Consider the following 17772-nt stretch of genomic DNA (forward strand, 5'->3'; position numbering starts at 1 on the left):
ATCAAAGTCAAGTATAAAGGTCTCCTTAACTAACTTTGACCAAAATATCGACCTTCTTAGATCATTTTAATTTTTTAAGAAATAAAATTATTATATATATACCAACCTTTTGAGCTTGGCTTTTTTAAATTGTATATTTACATTTTAAATTAATCATACCGACCTATGAAGGTTGATTGACTTAAATGATTTTGTAATGAATTACCGACCTTAATTAGTCGGTATCTTTAATTCATTTTTCTGAGTGATTTCTGACCTCGAGGTTAGTTAACATTTTTATACTTTTGTTTATTCATATAAACCGACCTCAAGAGGTCGATTTTTTCAAAAATAAATTGTGTGTGTGTGTATTTTGACCTCTTCATGAGATTCACTTTTCCGACTTTCACAGGAGATAGATATTAGTTTATTTTTAAAAGTGATAACGGATAAATTAAACAGATAAGGTTCAAAAAGACATTCATTTTTTTAGTTTCATACTTAAACTATTGAAAATATGAAATTCATACCTAAACTATCACTTATTAGTTTGAAAAACATATATCTCTCTTTTATTACACTCTTGTCATGGTGTGTGTAATATACTCTCTTTTATTTTAAAAAATTAGCACATTCCACATGGAAAAAATATTCCACCTTGACAAAAATTAAATAAATTATTAGTTTTTGTTAAAGTTAATGATTAAAGTATTATTATTCCCCCTAAAATATTACAGAATAAAATGTAAAATATTTTTTTACCCACTCCACCACTTCCTCTCACCGTACTCCCCCCTCCCCAATTTTTTAGTTTTTTTATTTTTAAGAAAATCTTTTATAAAAGTTTTTAAAAAAATTCTTACTTCATCTCCCCCTCCCACCCCTCCCTAGTCCGTTGTATAATGATTTTGATATTATTTTAAAAATAAATTTATATAAAAAAAATCTACCCCACTCCACATAACCCTCCGCTTCCAATTTTTTTTAGAAAAGTTCTTTTTACTTGCCACAAGACTTTTTTTAAAATAATTTTTTATTTTTTTTATATTCGGGACGCTAGTAGAAAAAATATTTTTTCTAAAAATATATGTACACATCTAATACAAAACAAGAAAAATGTAAAAATAAAATAAAATAAGTTAGGAGTGGAGGGTTAGATGGGGTGGGGTAGAGCTAAAAGTTAAGTCTTGAGAGTTCTTTCGAACATTTTTGAGAAGGTCCCTTTGAGTCTTTTTGAGGAGTTTTCTACAATTTTCTAACAACTTGTTTCAAGACTCAAGCAAGTGAGTATGAGAATGAAAAGAGTTGTATACATGAGTTCCATATTGTTATTTAGACCCTCGAGTCGAGTCCTTTGTGCCCATAAATTCCGCATGAACTTCATAAATTGAGCATCTTTCAGAGGAGTAGTATCTTCAAGTCCTAAGTCTTGAGTTATGAGTTCCGAACCATTTTGAGATTATATTCCTAATCATGGGGCTATTATAGGTTATCCATGAAGTCCTTGAGTTGAGTTGTTCATGCCCATAATTCTGCATGAACCTTATGAGTCAAACATTCTTGAGATGAAGTAGTATCATGAAGTCCTTGAGTTGAGATTGTTCATGTCCATAATTCCGCATGAACCCTCTGAGTTGAGTATTTTGGAAACGAGTATTACCATTGAAGTTCTTGAGTTCTGATTTGTTGAGTCTCAAGTATTGAGTTCTATGTATGGTTATTGAAAACCTTGAATTGAGTTGTTCACGTCCATATTACGGCATGAACTTTATTCTGAGAAGTCTTTTACAATTTTTTTCTGAACTTGTTTTAAGATTTGGGCACTTGAGTTGAGAAATAGTAGATTCGAGTTCATTTTCTTTAAAATGATATATGTGAACTAAGTAGTCCCAAGAGTAAATGTTTTCACATTTAAAAGAGGAGGAAACTGAGATTTCCAAAAGAGTTTTGACCAGTTTGAGTAACATCTCTTTTTAGAGAAAGATTTTGAGTAATAATCTCAAACCACAGTAAAAGTTATGTTTTTAAACATATGAGCTGAGTATATTTTAGGAGTAGTATTGAGCACCGATATGGGGGAGAGTTTATACAACTCACAGTTCCCATATTTTTAGATGATTCCGTAATGCTTTTTAGCATAGACTAGTGCATCCACTTAGTTGAGAGGTTCTTCACCCCGACAAGGTATATGACAGTTCTGGCAGCGTGGGCGAGACCTTGTATCATCACATAGCTCATAGTGATGGTTGTCGGTTAGAGAATCTCCCACAAAGTTATATTGTATTTTTATATATAAACTGAGTTTTTATTGTATTCTTCAATACATTGAGTTGTGATTTACTGTGTTAACAACTTTTCATATATTGCATCTTTTATTGTTGCTTTATCTTGAGTTAAGTATCCAGGGTTGAGTCCTTAGAGTCGAGTATCTTATTATTGAGTTGAGCCCTATTTTCTCTGAGTTGAATTGAACTATGTTTCTTTGAGTTCAGTTGAGTTGAGTGAGTTGAGAAGAGGTAAGTATGTTTCTATTCCACCAGTTCAAGCTTATGTTTATGCTTTAGAATTTCCCTTACATACTCGTACATTCCATGTACTGAACCATTTGGCCTGCATCATTTCATGATGCATATACAAGTACTCCGGATCATCAATAGGTGCTTTGTTGATACCACATGAAGTTCGAGTTAACTATGGTGAGCCTCCTTGCTTTCAGAGGGTTCCACTTGTATTTTAGGTTTTACCAGTTGTTAAGATGTCGTGGGTCATGTCCAGACTTCAATCTTTGTCAGTTAGAGGCTTCATCCATAGCTCTGATACCATTTTTCGGTGCGGAATTCATTTTACTGGTAGATGATAAATTCATGATATACTATGATATTTTTGGTAGTGTTGTAGGTGAGGAATTCATGACATTTTTGGTAGGTGTACCATTTCTGGTAGGTGAGGAATCCATTTTAAAGATTTTATTATAATATTCTTTTGCTAAGTGTTTTAATCTTGATATCTCTTTAATATTATTTATAATATATTCTAGATATAACATATCTTGGGTTCTTAGGTACATATATAAATTATTTTCCATTAATTGTTCCAATAGTTTTATATTTTTCATAGCTTCTGTCCAATATTGTAAATATTCGTAGTTTATTTTAATCTGAATTTATTTCTAAATTATACCATTCTATTCTTTCGAGGTCTAAATCATATAGGTCTATTTCATACCATTGTTGGTTTAATATATTTTTTGATTCGTTATCATTAAATATTTTTTCCCATATGATTCTTCTTAATTCAATTATCTCTATATCTTTAAATATATAGGATTAAAGTTTCATAGTTTTTTATTATTTCATCATGCATGTATGTAGTCATGTTCTTTATCATGCAGGTTTTTTATTTCCAATTATTCCTTCATGTCATATTCATAATTGATTAAATTCATATTAGATCATTATGAACTAGATTATCTGTTTATCATGTTCTCCTGTCACTACTAACATCGTACTTTAGCGGATACTTCCTTCTTAACAGCGCCTCAACTTTGTTTACTCCCCTAAACGACTGTCCTCGCCTACCGGTTTCAACATTAGGATGGCATAGTATAGAAGTTTTCTCCCTGTTTCCAGTGTGCTAATAAACTAGAAAGCATGATTCAAATAATTCTAATACATAATAACTACCATAAATTTATTCAATCATATATATGATATTCAGGAATATATGAAATTAGTTCTGCATATTTGTTGAACAATATACCTTTGCCTCTTGCTTATCCATCATATCTGAAGGTTATTCCATTATCTATCAAGTATTTAAATATTTGAGAGAGTGTTTTTTAAGAAAGCTTCATTTATTTCCGACTTGCTTATTATGTTACATATACCTTCCTTTCTATAAAAAGGAATTTCTCACACTTACTTTACAATAATGCCTCCCTACTACTTTTATACTTGTCCTATTAATAATGCACACCACCTACCACACTTTACACTCGTCCATACTACTTTAATAATGCACACCTATCCACTTTACAGTTGTCTACTTGCTATTCAACTTTGCTTTATCCTTACACACCTATCCTATTCTACTTTATTGTCCTTTACTACGTTACTTTACAATAATTTACACAACAAGTCAAAAACTTTTGACTTTACTTTATCTTTCCACTATTTACTTTAGGACTTTTCATAATTTGTCTTCTTTTTCTTAATTTTATCTTCATAACTTGTCTGCCATTTCTTTTGTCTTTTCTCCTATTTTGTTTTTGCTTTTTCTTTTGTATGATTCTAGTTGTACATCTGGTATCACATTATCTTTTTCGTTGCATTTTGAATATAGACGATCAGGGTATTTGTGTCCAATTAGCTTGCAATATCTGGTTAATAGTTCTGGCAAAATAAATCCTGCTTTGAGTGCTCTTGTCGTAGGTCTTTCTTCTTGTTTTAATAATGATAAAATCCATTGCTGGACTTCATCCATATCTGTTTTTCTTAGTTCTCTCGAATTTGAATATATCATTAACTGATCTCTAGAGTAGTTGTCACGACCCGATTTATCAAGTCATGATGGCACCTGCTATAACCCGCCAGCAGGTAAGCCAACCCGTAACCCGGAATAACAAGTAATGGGTCTGAGGGTAGAAATTAAACAAGAGTAGGCAAATAACAATATAAATAGGTGGACGCAAATCAAAAACATATCTACAAATAAAGATCCCTCCCAGAACCTGGAAGTCACTAGTACAGAGCTACTACTAAATGAGTACAAGTCCCAAAACTAGACAACAGATACTGGACTGTCTCGAAAGGAAAAAGACAAGTCTATATATACAGATGGAGACTGAAATAGTACAAAACGCCGTGTGCTCACCCCCGTCTCCGGATAAGTCTACTCCAAGCTCGATCAACGCTGGCTACTAGTGCTCGGACCTGCATCACAAAATAGATGCAGAGCGTAGCATGAGTACCAAAACAACAGGTACCCAGTAGGCATCATCGGCCGACTGAGCAAGATAAGCAAAAGTAAACTGAAATGCGAATAAAGGGTCACATCAAGTGCAAAGAGTAGTAAATGGGGGGTATGTACACGAGCGTACAGGCAACAAAGACAAGCAATCTAACTAACTCCGCCGGGCTCCCATAAACCCGACGGGTACGCTCGTGCACAATAAAAGAAACCACCTGCACGGACCCCCATAAGCCCGGCAGATGGACTGACAGTTGAAGTAAAATAATGGAGCTAGAAGGTCTATCACAATATTACCAATTTCCGGACTTGTAACTGAACCATTCCCAATCATATTCCAAGATCTCATTACGTCCCGGACTTTAACCGGAATCTCTCCAACCTCCAAAACCTCAACCTGCAGATGAGAGTAATCAAGACTAAACTGAAGCTTTAGTGAGGAATTGGGAATACACCACGTGCAAGCTGGACCACGGACTCGAACCGGGTACTATAGCTAATGAGTCAACCTATATGGGCTGGACCACGGACTCGAACCGGGTGCTGTAGCCAAAGGTCGGGCACGGGTGGGCTGGACCACGGACTCGAACCGGGTGCTGTAGCCAAAATCAGATCACAGGTAAGCTGGACCACGGACTCGAACCGGGTACTGTAGCTAAGCCTGGACATAAATGAGCTGGACCACGGACTCTAACCGGGTACTGTAGCTGAAACCAGATCACAGGTAAGCTGGACCACGGACTCGAACCGGGTACTGTAGCTAAGCCTGGACATAAATGAGCTGGACCACGGACTCTAACCGGGTACTGTAGCTGAAACCAGATCACAGGTAAGCTGGACCACGGACTCGAACCGGGTACTGTAGCTAAGCCTGGACATAAATGAGCTGGACCACGGACTCTAACCGGGTACTGTAGCTGAAACCAGATCACAGGTAAGCTGGACCACGGACTCGAACCGGGTACTGTAGCTAAGCCTGGACATAAATGAGCTGGACCACGGACTCTAACCGGGTACTGTAGCTGAAACCAGATCACAGGTAAGCTGGACCACGGACTCGAACCGGGTACTGTAGCTAAGCCTGGACATAAATGAGCTGGACCACGGACTCTAACCGGGTACTGTAGCTGAAACCAGATCACAGGTAAGCTGGACCACGGACTCGAACCGGGTACTGTAGCTAAGCCTGGAAAAAGTAAGCTGGACCACGGACTCTAACCGGGTACTGTAGCTAAGAATCAATATCCAACCATCCGTCGCGGGAAATATCACCAAACCGATTACCATAAATAATCCTTTTAGTCCGACCCTCATATACCCCAAATCGCCGAGGAAGTATCCAATAATGAGTAAGCTAGACCACGGACTTTAACCGGGTATTTGTAGCCGATATAAAAGCAGGGCATTATGGATACAAGGTCATAAGCTGAGTTACCGACTATCAGACTCAAGTCTGCTATATCAGTCTACAAGGAGCTAACCGTCCGAAACGACGTCGGAAAAAGTTCTACTGCCCAACGACATCCGAAATCTCGCAAGTCTATGGCAACACTAGTCTAAGCCTAGACTAAGGCCAAACATACTTCAAATCAATATTATCATATACACCACCAGATATGGCTATTCAATAATATCAAGAGACATGCTGTCATAATCCAACACTTTCCCGAAATAAGGTCTAAGGCAGGAATTATAGAAATTTAGCATGCTCGACACCCGAACCCCTCCATACTCAAGCAAATCAATAAACAATTGCCTAAACATGCTCAATCTCACGAGAGAAAACCATAGCCTACCTGAAAGCCGATCACGCGTGCTCCAACTCACGGTACCGGATCTTTTCCTCTCCGAACGGTCTCCAAATGCTTCCCCACTAACAAAAGGTTAATCACCTCGTCATTACGAATATATTGACACTAAAATTATATTTTTCGGAGACGGACCCAAAATCGGGTCTAAAACGGGATTGTGGGGCCCACACTTAGAATCTCAAAATCGAATCCGTGGAAACGTCCCAACTACCTTACTAAACTAATATCCCAAAATTTTAGCACAAACAGATGCCCACAACACCGCAAATCAGCCACAATAATTAAAAAGGACAGCCCTTTCATCATCAATTTCCGGAAAAACGAGACCCTTTCAACCCAAACAGATTATACCACGACGATCCTTGCGAAAAACTCTACAAGTTAGCCACAAGAATGACTCAAAACGGACTTACGATGATCAAGATCTCACATTTCAAAAATTCAACAACAAAACATCCGAAAATCACACTGGCAGTGGCTAAAAATTGATTTCTTACCTCAACGAAGCCTCCCCTCGCGTTTTCGAGATCACCGCTAGATTCCCCTCGAAATTCTCTTGAAGTTTGCCTTTTGAATCACTTAATTTGGATTAAAAATGAAGGAGCAATCTCAATTTGAAGTTGAACAAAAATTTGGACGAAATTCGTTCTTAAAAATCTGGAAATTTCCACCTCTGCCACGTGTCGTCACGTGGCTCTGCCACGTCACCGCCGCGTCAAAATTTTACAACCCTCCAAACTTAAATTTCGATGTTTCGGACTCGTTCGGAGTCGGAAAAATACAAACCTTATATGGAATCTGATTGGAAATGATATTTCGGACTCAATGGTGAAGGCGGAATTTCCATTTGGAGCTCGCTTCGACGAAAAGTGGGTCCCACACCCAGTATCATTTGAGCCAGATTCCACAATTGCTATCTAAAGTCTCGGGAAGTGAACAAAGGGTCGTTCTAGACCAAAATCGATCTTCCGAAGCTAACCTAGCTGTCAGAATTTTCATCTGAGCACGTCTTCCAAGAAGGTTGACCAAAGTCAACTTTTCAAGTTATAAAAATCTCCAAAACAGGAGAACGGGCCTAAAACCCAAACGAACGACCAGGCGACCGAACAGTCAGTGCCAGCAAGTCATAAATGACTTGGGGTCGCTACAGGAACGCTCTAAACGATGAAATGAATTCTTTAATTTAAAAATGACCTGGAGGGTCATTACAATATCCACTACTAAAAGAACTTTCGTCCGCGAAAGTAAGAGTCAAGAAGTACCTGAATGCTCAAATAAGTCGGGGAACTGTGCCCGCATCTCATGCTCGATCTCCCAGGTAGCCTCCTCAACTGGACGATGTCTCCAACGGACCTTAACAACAGGAATGGCTCTCGAGCGCAATCTCCTCACATCTCTGGATAGAATGGCAACTGGCTCCTCTACGAATGTCAAACGATCATCCAACTCGACTGCATCATACTGGAGCACATGGGACTCATCAGGAACATACCGCCGCAACATCGAAACATGAAACACTGGGTGGATGGCTGAAAATACTGGAGGTAGGGCCAACTCATAAGCAACCTCTCCAACTGTCCGGAGTATCTCAAATGGCCCAATGTACCTGGGGCTAAGCTTGCCCCGCCTCCCAAACCTCATCACGCCCTTCATGGGCGACACACGGAGGAATACCCGATCACCAACAGAGAATCTCAAAGGTCGACGCCTCTGATCCGCATAACTCTGGTGCCTACTCTGAGCCGTCCTGAGCCTATCCTGAATCACCCTCACCTGATCCAGGGCCTCCTGAAGCAAATCTGTACCACGCGGCCTAGGCTCTGTAGACTCAAACCAACCCACTGGAGAGCGACAACGCCTACCATATAAGGCCTCAAACGGGGCCATCTGAATACTAGAGTGGTAGCTGTTATTGTACGCAAACTCCGCCAAAGGCAAGAACTGGTCCCACTGACCTCCAAAATCCATAACACAAGCCCGCAACATATCCTCAAGGACCTGAATAGTACGCTCTGACTGACCATCCGTCTGTGGGTGAAATGCTGTGCTAAGGTGGACACGGGTTCCCAACTCTTCCTGAAAAGCCCTCCAAAAGCTGGAAGTGAACTGTGAACCTCGGTCTGAAATGATAGCAACAGGCACACCATGAAGACGAACTACCTCCCGAATATAGATACGAGCTAACCTCTCAGCACTGAAGGTAGTATGAACAGGAAGGAAGTGTGCTGACTTGGTCAATCGATCCACGATGACCCAAATGCTGTCAACACCTCTAGAAGTCCGAGGCAACCCCACAACGAAGTCCATAGTGATACGCTCCCACTTCCACTCCGGAATGGGTAATCTCTGAAACACACCACCAGGCCTCAAATGCTCGGCCTTTACCTGCTGGCAACACAAGCAACGGGAAACAAAGTCAGCAATATCTCTCCTCATGCCACTCCACCAGTAATGCTGCCTCAAATCGCGATACATCTTCGCTGTGCCTGGATGGATAGAGTATCTAGACTCATGGGCCTCAGAAAGTATCAACTGTATCAAATCTCCAACTCTCGGAACACAGATGCGGCCGGCAAATTTCAACACTCCATCAGGATCTAAGGTAGCCTGACCACCATCACCCGCTAACACTCGATCTCTAAGGGCCACCAAAGTATCATCCTCAAACTGGCAACCACGGATCCTATCAAGCAAAGAAGACTGAACTCCCATAAAGGCCAAGACGCATCTAGAATCTGAGATATCCAACCGAACCATGCTATTAGCTAAGGACTGAATGTCCAAAGCTAAGGGTCTCTCCTCAACAGATAAGAAGGCTAGACTACCCATACTCACTGCCTTCCGGCTCAAGGCGTCCGCTACCACATTCGCCTTGCCCGGATGATAGAGAATAGAGAGGTCGTAGTCCTTTAGGAGCTCAATCCAACGACGCTGCCTCGAATTAAGGTCCCTCTGACTCATGATGTACTGAAGACTCCTGTGATCGGTATAGATCTCACATCGAACTCCATACAAGTAGTGCCTCCAAATCTTAAGTGCGAAAACTACCGCCGCCAACTCTAAGTCATGGGTGGGGTAGTTGCGCTCATGAATCTTAAGCTGCCTCGACGCATAAGCAATAACCCGGCCCTGCTGCATCAATACACAACCCAAACCAACGCCGGATGCGTCACAATATACCGTGAAGCCCTCGCCCTCAACTGGAAGAGTCAATATAGGAGCGGTGGTCAATAACTCCTTGAGCCTCAAAAAGCTCGCCTCACACTCCTCTGACCAAACAAAAGGAACATCAACACGAGTCAATCGAGTCAACGGGGCTGCAATAGTAGAAAAGCCCTCAACAAAGCGTCTGTAATAGCCTGCTAGTCCGACGAAGCTCCGAATCTCAGTAACTGAAGTGGGCCTGTGCCAATCACGAATAGCCTCAATCTTCGCCGGATCAACCCTAATACCCTCCTTGGACACCACGTGCCCCAAGAAGGCTACAGACTCAAGCCAAAACTCGCACTTTGAGAACTTGGCATAAAGCCGCTGATCTCTCAAAGTCTGGAGCACTATCCTCAAATGCTGCTCATGCTCACTCCGGCTCCGCGAGTATACTAGTATGTCATCAATGAAGACTATGACGAAGGAATCAAGATAAGGCCTGAACACACGCGTCATCAAGTCCATAAAGGCAGCAGGGGCATTAGTCAACCCAAACGACATCACCAAGAACTCATAATGGCCATAACGAGTCCTAAATGCGGTCTTAGGGATGTCCGCTGCCCTAATCCTCAACTGGTGGTAACCGGACCTCAAATCAATCTTAGAGAACACTGAAGCTCCCTGTAGCTGGTCAAATAGGTCATCGATCCTAGGCAGAGGATATCGATTCTTCACTGTCACCTTGTTCAGCTGCCTGTAGTCAATACACAATCGCATAGTACCGTCCTTCTTCTTCACGAAGAGGACTGGGGCACCCCAAGGCGATACACTAGGCCTAATGAATCCCTTACCCAAGAGATCCTGAAGCTGAACACTGAGCTCCTTGAGCTCTGCAGGAGCCATCCGATATGGCGGAATAGAAATAGGGCGAGTACCTGGCTCAAGCTCAATCGGAAAGTCAACATCACGCTCTGGGGGTAGGCCAGGTAGATCAGTAGGAAACACATCTATGAAGTCACGAACAACAGGAACTGACTCAACCGGAGGAACCTCCTTACTCACATCACGTACATAGGCCAAATATGATAAGCATCCGCTAGCCACTAGCCTCCTAGCACGAATAAAAGAAATAACCCCAACTGGTGTGCTACCACGAGATCCCTGCCACACCACCGGAGGAATACCGGGAATGGCTAAGGTAACGGTCTTAGAAAAGCAATCTAAAACAGCGCGATAAGGGGATAACCAATCCATGCCCAGAATCACATCAAAATCAACCATGTCAAGCAATATAAGGTCAGCCCGGGTGTCACACCCCTGGATAGTAACTAAGCAAGATCGAAATACCTGATCCACTACTAAAGACTCACCCACGGGGGTCGACACACGCAACGGCGCTACCAGAGGCTCAGACATCAAACTCAATCGAGAGGCATAGTAGACAGAAACATACGAAAAAGTAGAGCCTGGATCAAATAAAGCCAAGGCGGGCTGCTGGCATAATAACACTGTACCTGTGATCACATCGTCCGAGGTCTCAGCATCTGCTCTAGCTGGAGCTGCATAAAAGTGGGCCTGGACTCCCCTACCCTGTGCATCGACTCTGCCCCCTAATCTGCCTCCTCGGGGACCACCCCGTATACCCTGGTGACCACCCCTACGGTCCTGTCCCTGGCCTCTGCCTCTAGCTGGAGGTGCTGGCGCATGCCTAGCTGCCTGTGGAGCGGGTAAGGCTAACCTGCGATGGGGACACTCGCGGGCCCAATGATCTAACCCCCCACATTCATAACACCCCTGGAACTGTCGACTGAGAGCTGGAGGTCGGCTACCCCGGCCAGAAGAACCCATCTGTGAACTATCTCGGCCCCGACTAGGACCGGCACTAAAACCAATATGGCGGTGCTGATCACCCTCTGATGCCTGGAGAGCAGCCTGGAAGGGGCTACTAGACTGACCCGACTGAAACCTCTGCTGGGATCTATCATAAGACCCTCGGGGTCTGAAACGGCGCCTATCATAGCTATCCTCCTGTCTAGGTCTCTTGCCGCTGCCCCCTTGGGCCTCGCGACGGAGCTGCTCGATAGTGCGGGCATGGTCCACTACATCTAGAAATGAGCGGCCCGCTGAGACTAAAGACTGAGTCTCAATCCGCAACTGTAGTCTCAAACCCCGAACAAAACAACGAACCCTCTCCTCCTCAGTAGGTAATATCATGGCGGCATGCCTGGAGAGCTCGTGGAATCGGGCCTCATACTCTGATACTGTCATGGAGCCCTGCTCTAACCGAGCAAACTGATCTCTGAGCTGATCTCTGATGCTCCTGGGAATAAATCGGGCCAAGAAGGCCTCTGAAAACTCAGTCCATGTGACCGGTGGAGACCCAGCTGGCCTGGTCTCTAAGTATGTACGCCACCACTGCCTGGCGGGACCGTCTAACTGGTAAGCGGTGAAGTCTGCCCCTCTCGACTCCACTAAACCCAAAGTCTGTAGCCGCTCGCGGCAAGTAACTAGAAACTCGTGGGCATCCTCCCCCACTGCCCCAGAAAACCTCGGCGGTGATAGTCTAAGGAACACACCGAGCATCTTCTGCTCCCGTAGTGGCATGACGCTCTCCAAATCGTCAGGCTGGACAATCGGTGCCGCTGGTGTAGGCTGGCCCTGCGGTACTGGAACAACTGGAGCTGGGGCCTGCTGCATACCCCCAATGGCAGCTAGTATCTGTACGAGCATCGCCTGTATATCTGGAGCTGCCACAGGCTCGGGCGGTGGCTGGGCTGATCCCGGACCCATCGGCTGCTGCGGTGCTGGAGCTGCTGGTGGCTCTATCACCGGCTCTGGAGTTTGCTCTCGGTCCTGGGCTGGTGCTGTAGCTCTGGCACGACCTCGAGGTCGGCCTCTACCCCTAGCTGGGGCCCTACCACGCGTGCGAGCCATCCCTATAAAAGAGTGGTACAAGTAAAATTTTCAGAAATCGATAAGACACACAATGCACGACAGTGATACAAAAGCAGCACGTTCCTAAAGACATCCTGTAGCCTCCCGAAGATAAGTAACGGACGTCTCCGTACCGATCTGCAGGACTCTACTAGACGTTAGCTCTGTACAAGTGAGACCGACGAACCTGGGGCTCTGATACCAATTTGTCACGACCCGATTTATCAAGTCATGATGGCACCTACTATAACCCACCAGTAGGTAAGCCAACCCGTAACCCGGAACAACAAGTAATGGGTCTGAGGGTAGAAATCAAACAAGAGTAGGCAAATAACAATATAAACAGGCGGACGCAAACCAAAAACTTATATACAAATAAAGATCCCTCCCAGAACCTGGAAGTCACTAGTACAGAGCTACTACAAAATGAGTACAAGTCCCAAAACTGGACAACAGAGACTGGACTGTCTCGAAGGGAAGAAGACAAGTCTATATATACAGATGGAGACCGAAATAGTACAGAACGCCGTGTGCTCACCCCCGTCTCCAGATAAGTCTACTCCAAGCTCGATCAACGCTGGCTACTAGTGCTCGGACCTGCATCACAAAATAGATGCAGAGCGTAGCATGAGTACCAAAACAACAGGTACCCAGTAGGCATCATCGGCCGACTGAGCAAGATAAGCAAAAGTAAACTGAAATGCAAATAAAGGGTCACATCAAGTGCAAAGAGTAGTAAATGGGGGGTATGTACACGAGCGTACAGGCAACAAAGACAAGCAATCTAACTAACTCCGCCGGGCTCCCATAAACCCGACGGGTACGCTCGTGCACAATAAAAGAAACCACCTGCACGGACCCCCATAAGCCCGGCAGATGGACTGACAGTTGAAGTAAAATAATGGAGCTAGAAGGTCTATCACAATATTACCAATTTCCGGACTTGTAACTGAACCATTCCCAATCATATTCCAAGATCTCATTACGTCCCGGACTTTAACCGGAATCTCTCCAACCTCCAAAACCTCAACCTGCAGATGAGAGTAATCAAGACTAAACTGAAGCTTTAGTGAGGAATTGGGAATACACCACGTGCAAGCTGGACCACGGACTCGAACCGGGTACTATAGCTAATGAGTCAACCTATATGGGCTGGACCACGGACTCGAACCGGGTGCTGTAGCCAAAGGTCGGGCACGGGTGGGCTGGACCACGGACTCGAACCGGGTGCTGTAGCCAAAATCAGATCACAGGTAAGCTGGACCACGGACTCGAACCGGGTACTGTAGCTAAGCCTGGACATAAATGAGCTGGACCACGGACTCTAACCGGGTACTGTAGCTGAAACCAGATCACAGGTAAGCTGGACCACGGACTCGAACCGGGTACTGTAGCTAAGCCTGGACATAAATGAGCTGGACCACGGACTCTAACCGGGTACTGTAGCTGAAACCAGATCACAGGTAAGCTGGACCACGGACTCGAACCGGGTACTGTAGCTAAGCCTGGACATAAATGAGCTGGACCACGGACTCTAACCGGGTACTGTAGCTGAAACCAGATCACAGGTAAGCTGGACCACGGACTCGAACCGGGTACTGTAGCTAAGCCTGGACATAAATGAGCTGGACCACGGACTCTAACCGGGTACTGTAGCTGAAACCAGATCACAGGTAAGCTGGACCACGGACTCGAACCGGGTACTGTAGCTAAGCCTGGACATAAATGAGCTGGACCACGGACTCTAACCGGGTACTGTAGCTGAAACCAGATCACAGGTAAGCTGGACCACGGACTCGAACCGGGTACTGTAGCTAAGCCTGGAAAAAGTAAGCTGGACCACGGACTCTAACCGGGTACTGTAGCTAAGAATCAATATCCAACCATCCGTCGCGGGAAATATCACCAAACCGATTACCATAAATAATCCTTTTAGTCCGACCCTCATATACCCCAAATCGCCGAGGAAGTATCCAATAATGAGTAAGCTAGACCACGGACTTTAACCGGGTATTTGTAGCCGATATAAAAGCAGGGCATTATGGATACAAGGTCATAAGCTGAGTTACCGACTATCAGACTCAAGTCTGCTATATCAGTCTACAAGGAGCTAACCGTCCGAAACGACGTCGGAAAAAGTTCTACTGCCCAACGACATCCGAAATCTCGCAAGTCTATGGCAACACTAGTCTAAGCCTAGACTAAGGCCAAACATACTTCAAATCAATATTATCATATACACCACCAGATATGGCTATTCAATAATATCAAGAGACATGCTGTCATAATCCAACACTTTCCCGAAATAAGGTCTAAGGCAGGAATTATAGAAATTTAGCATGCTCGACACCCGAACCCCTCCATACTCAAGCAAATCAATAAACAATTGCCTAAACATGCTCAATCTCACGAGAGAAAACCATAGCCTACCTGAAAGCCGATCACGCGTGCTCCAACTCACGGTACCGGATCTTTTCCTCTCCGAACGGTCTCCAAATGCTTCCCCACTAACAAAAGGTTAATCACCTCGTCATTACGAATATATTGACACTAAAATTATATTTTTCGGAGACGGACCCAAAATCGGGTCTAAAACGGGATTGTGGGGCCCACACTTAGAATCTCAAAATCGAATCCGTGGAAACGTCCCAACTACCTTACTAAACTAATATCCCAAAATTTTAGCACAAACAGATGCCCACAACACCGCAAATCAGCCACAATAATTAAAAAGGACAGCCCTTTCATCATCAATTTCCGGAAAAACGAGACCCTTTCAACCCAAACAGATTATACCACGACGATCCTTGCGAAAAACTCTACAAGTTAGCCACAAGAATGACTCAAAACGGACTTACGATGATCAAGATCTCACATTTCAAAAATTCAACAACAAAACATCCGAAAATCACACTGGCAGTGGCTAAAAATTGATTTCTTACCTCAACGAAGCCTCCCCTCGCGTTTTCGAGATCACCGCTAGATTCCCCTCGAAATTCTCTTGAAGTTTGCCTTTTGAATCACTTAATTTGGATTAAAAATGAAGGAGCAATCTCAATTTGAAGTTGAACAAAAATTTGGACGAAATTCGTTCTTAAAAATCTGGAAATTTCCACCTCTGCCACGTGTCGTCACGTGGCTCTGCCACGTCACCGCCGCGTCAAAATTTTACAACCCTCCAAACTTAAATTTCGATGTTTCGGACTCGTTCGGAGTCGGAAAAATACAAACCTTATATGGAATCTGATTGGAAATGATATTTCGGACTCAATGGTGAAGGCGGAATTTCCATTTGGAGCTCGCTTCGACGAAAAGTGGGTCCCACACCCAGTATCATTTGAGCCAGATTCCACAATTGCTATCTAAAGTCTCGGGAAGTGAACAAAGGGTCGTTCTAGACCAAAATCGATCTTCCGAAGCTAACCTAGCTGTCAGAATTTTCATCTGAGCACGTCTTCCAAGAAGGTTGACCAAAGTCAACTTTTCAAGTTATAAAAATCTCCAAAACAGGAGAACGGGCCTAAAACCCAAACGAACGACCAGGCGACCGAACAGTCAGTGCCAGCAAGTCGTAAATGACTTGGGGTCGCTAGAGGAATGCTCTATACGAGGGAAAGAATTCTTTAATTTTAAAAAAATGACCTGGAGGGTCATTACAGTAGTAACTGCATATAGCATTTCCGTTCAAATAATTGTTTGCTAACTCTTATATAATAGTTGATATACCAATTATTTTTTTATTGCCATAAAAACTTGGTATCTCTATTTTTTTGTATTTCTTTCTGTTGTCCAATATCTTCAGGTATAATCATATCTTTAGTTAGTCCTATTTTAATAACTTGAATTGGGGTTTTATCTCTTCGTATAATACCTCCGTTGGTGCTGTATAAAACTTTTCATAAAATAAATTTCCCTTGGTAACTCTTTTGTATGTAATGAATGCCTTGTGTAGTTCTGGTATTCCACTTATTTCTTCTCCGTCGTATGTGTATACGGTATTTAATAGTCCATAATTATAACATCTCCTTACTAAATTGGCGTTGGTTTTTGGGTGTGCTATTAGCTTGTTATAACCTTGTAGTTTTTGGGTTAGGTAGTCTTGACTTAGTTTTTTAGTTGTAGTGGATCTAGGATTACAGTTTAAATAGGTTTGAATTTTGTATATATTTTCAATATATGTTCTCGTGACATGGTTATATAATTTTTTCTCATTTTGTTGTCTATCTGCATAGGTAGAGGTTTGTGGTTTCATAGTCAATGTGTTTCATGGCATTTTTGGAGTAAATAGTTTTTCAAATAATTGGTTTAAGTTTGTATTCTTATGCTGTTTTTCACTAACTTGTTTACTTGTACCTATATCTGTATTTAAATAAATATTATTGGTTTTAAGGTGTTTTCCAACGTCACATTTTAGCTCTGGATTTTTAAAGTTTTCCGATTGATTTAGTTCAGCATTTTTACAGTCATGCTGCTGACCTGTATTAGCTTTAGACTTCAGATTATTTTCATTAGTCTTTAACTTTTGTATCTCATTGTCCATACTGTCCACTTTTATACAAAGTGTAGTAATGGCTTTGAATATATCTTCAATTGTATTTTCTTTCTCAATCTGAGTAGCTCTGTCTTGATAAGTAATCTGCAATAACATTCTTATCAGTTTTTATTACTTCAATAGTAAATGTAAAATTTAATATATTTAATACCAATCTTCTCATTTCTTTTGTAGTTACTGAATCCTGTATTTTTCTTGTTAGCCACCATTTTACTTGTGTGTTATCTGTCCTTATAATAAATTTGTTATATACAATATATGGTTCAAATGATTGTAAACATTTATACACGGAATATAATTCTTTCCTATTTATTTCCCATTTTATTTCCGTATTAGTAAATGTTCCTGAATCATATCTGCAATGATGTTCTATTTTTTCTC

General features: G+C 42.5%; 1 protein-coding gene and 2 long non-coding RNA genes across 3 annotated transcripts; all 3 read right to left on the reverse strand.

The window, feature by feature from the left end:
* Positions 1 to 4720: 4720 nt before the first annotated feature.
* On the reverse strand, positions 4721 to 7384 carry LOC125857110 (uncharacterized). The gene is made up of 3 exons (XR_007445597.1): positions 7256 to 7384; positions 6744 to 6820; positions 4721 to 4910 (listed from the first exon to the last, which is right to left on the reverse strand). It is a non-coding gene; the product is annotated as an uncharacterized LOC125857110 (long non-coding RNA).
* A 649-nt stretch (positions 7385 to 8033) lies between these two features.
* LOC125856072 (uncharacterized) lies at positions 8034 to 8905 on the reverse strand (the record flags this gene model as incomplete). Its single annotated transcript, XM_049535655.1, has 2 exons — positions 8819 to 8905; positions 8034 to 8495 (listed from the first exon to the last, which is right to left on the reverse strand). Coding segments are annotated over exons 1-2 (549 nt in total), but the record flags the coding sequence as incomplete, so codon positions are not given.
* Positions 8906 to 12533: 3628 nt separating this feature from the next.
* LOC125857109 (uncharacterized) lies at positions 12534 to 15910 on the reverse strand. Its single transcript, XR_007445596.1, has 4 exons — positions 15782 to 15910; positions 15270 to 15346; positions 13378 to 13436; positions 12534 to 12841 (listed from the first exon to the last, which is right to left on the reverse strand). It is a non-coding gene; the product is annotated as an uncharacterized LOC125857109 (long non-coding RNA).
* Positions 15911 to 17772: the final 1862 nt, after the last annotated feature.

The sequence above is a fragment of the Solanum stenotomum genome, chromosome 2 (assembly GCF_019186545.1).
Source record: "Solanum stenotomum isolate F172 chromosome 2, ASM1918654v1, whole genome shotgun sequence".
NCBI lineage: Eukaryota > Viridiplantae > Streptophyta > Magnoliopsida > Solanales > Solanaceae > Solanum > Solanum stenotomum.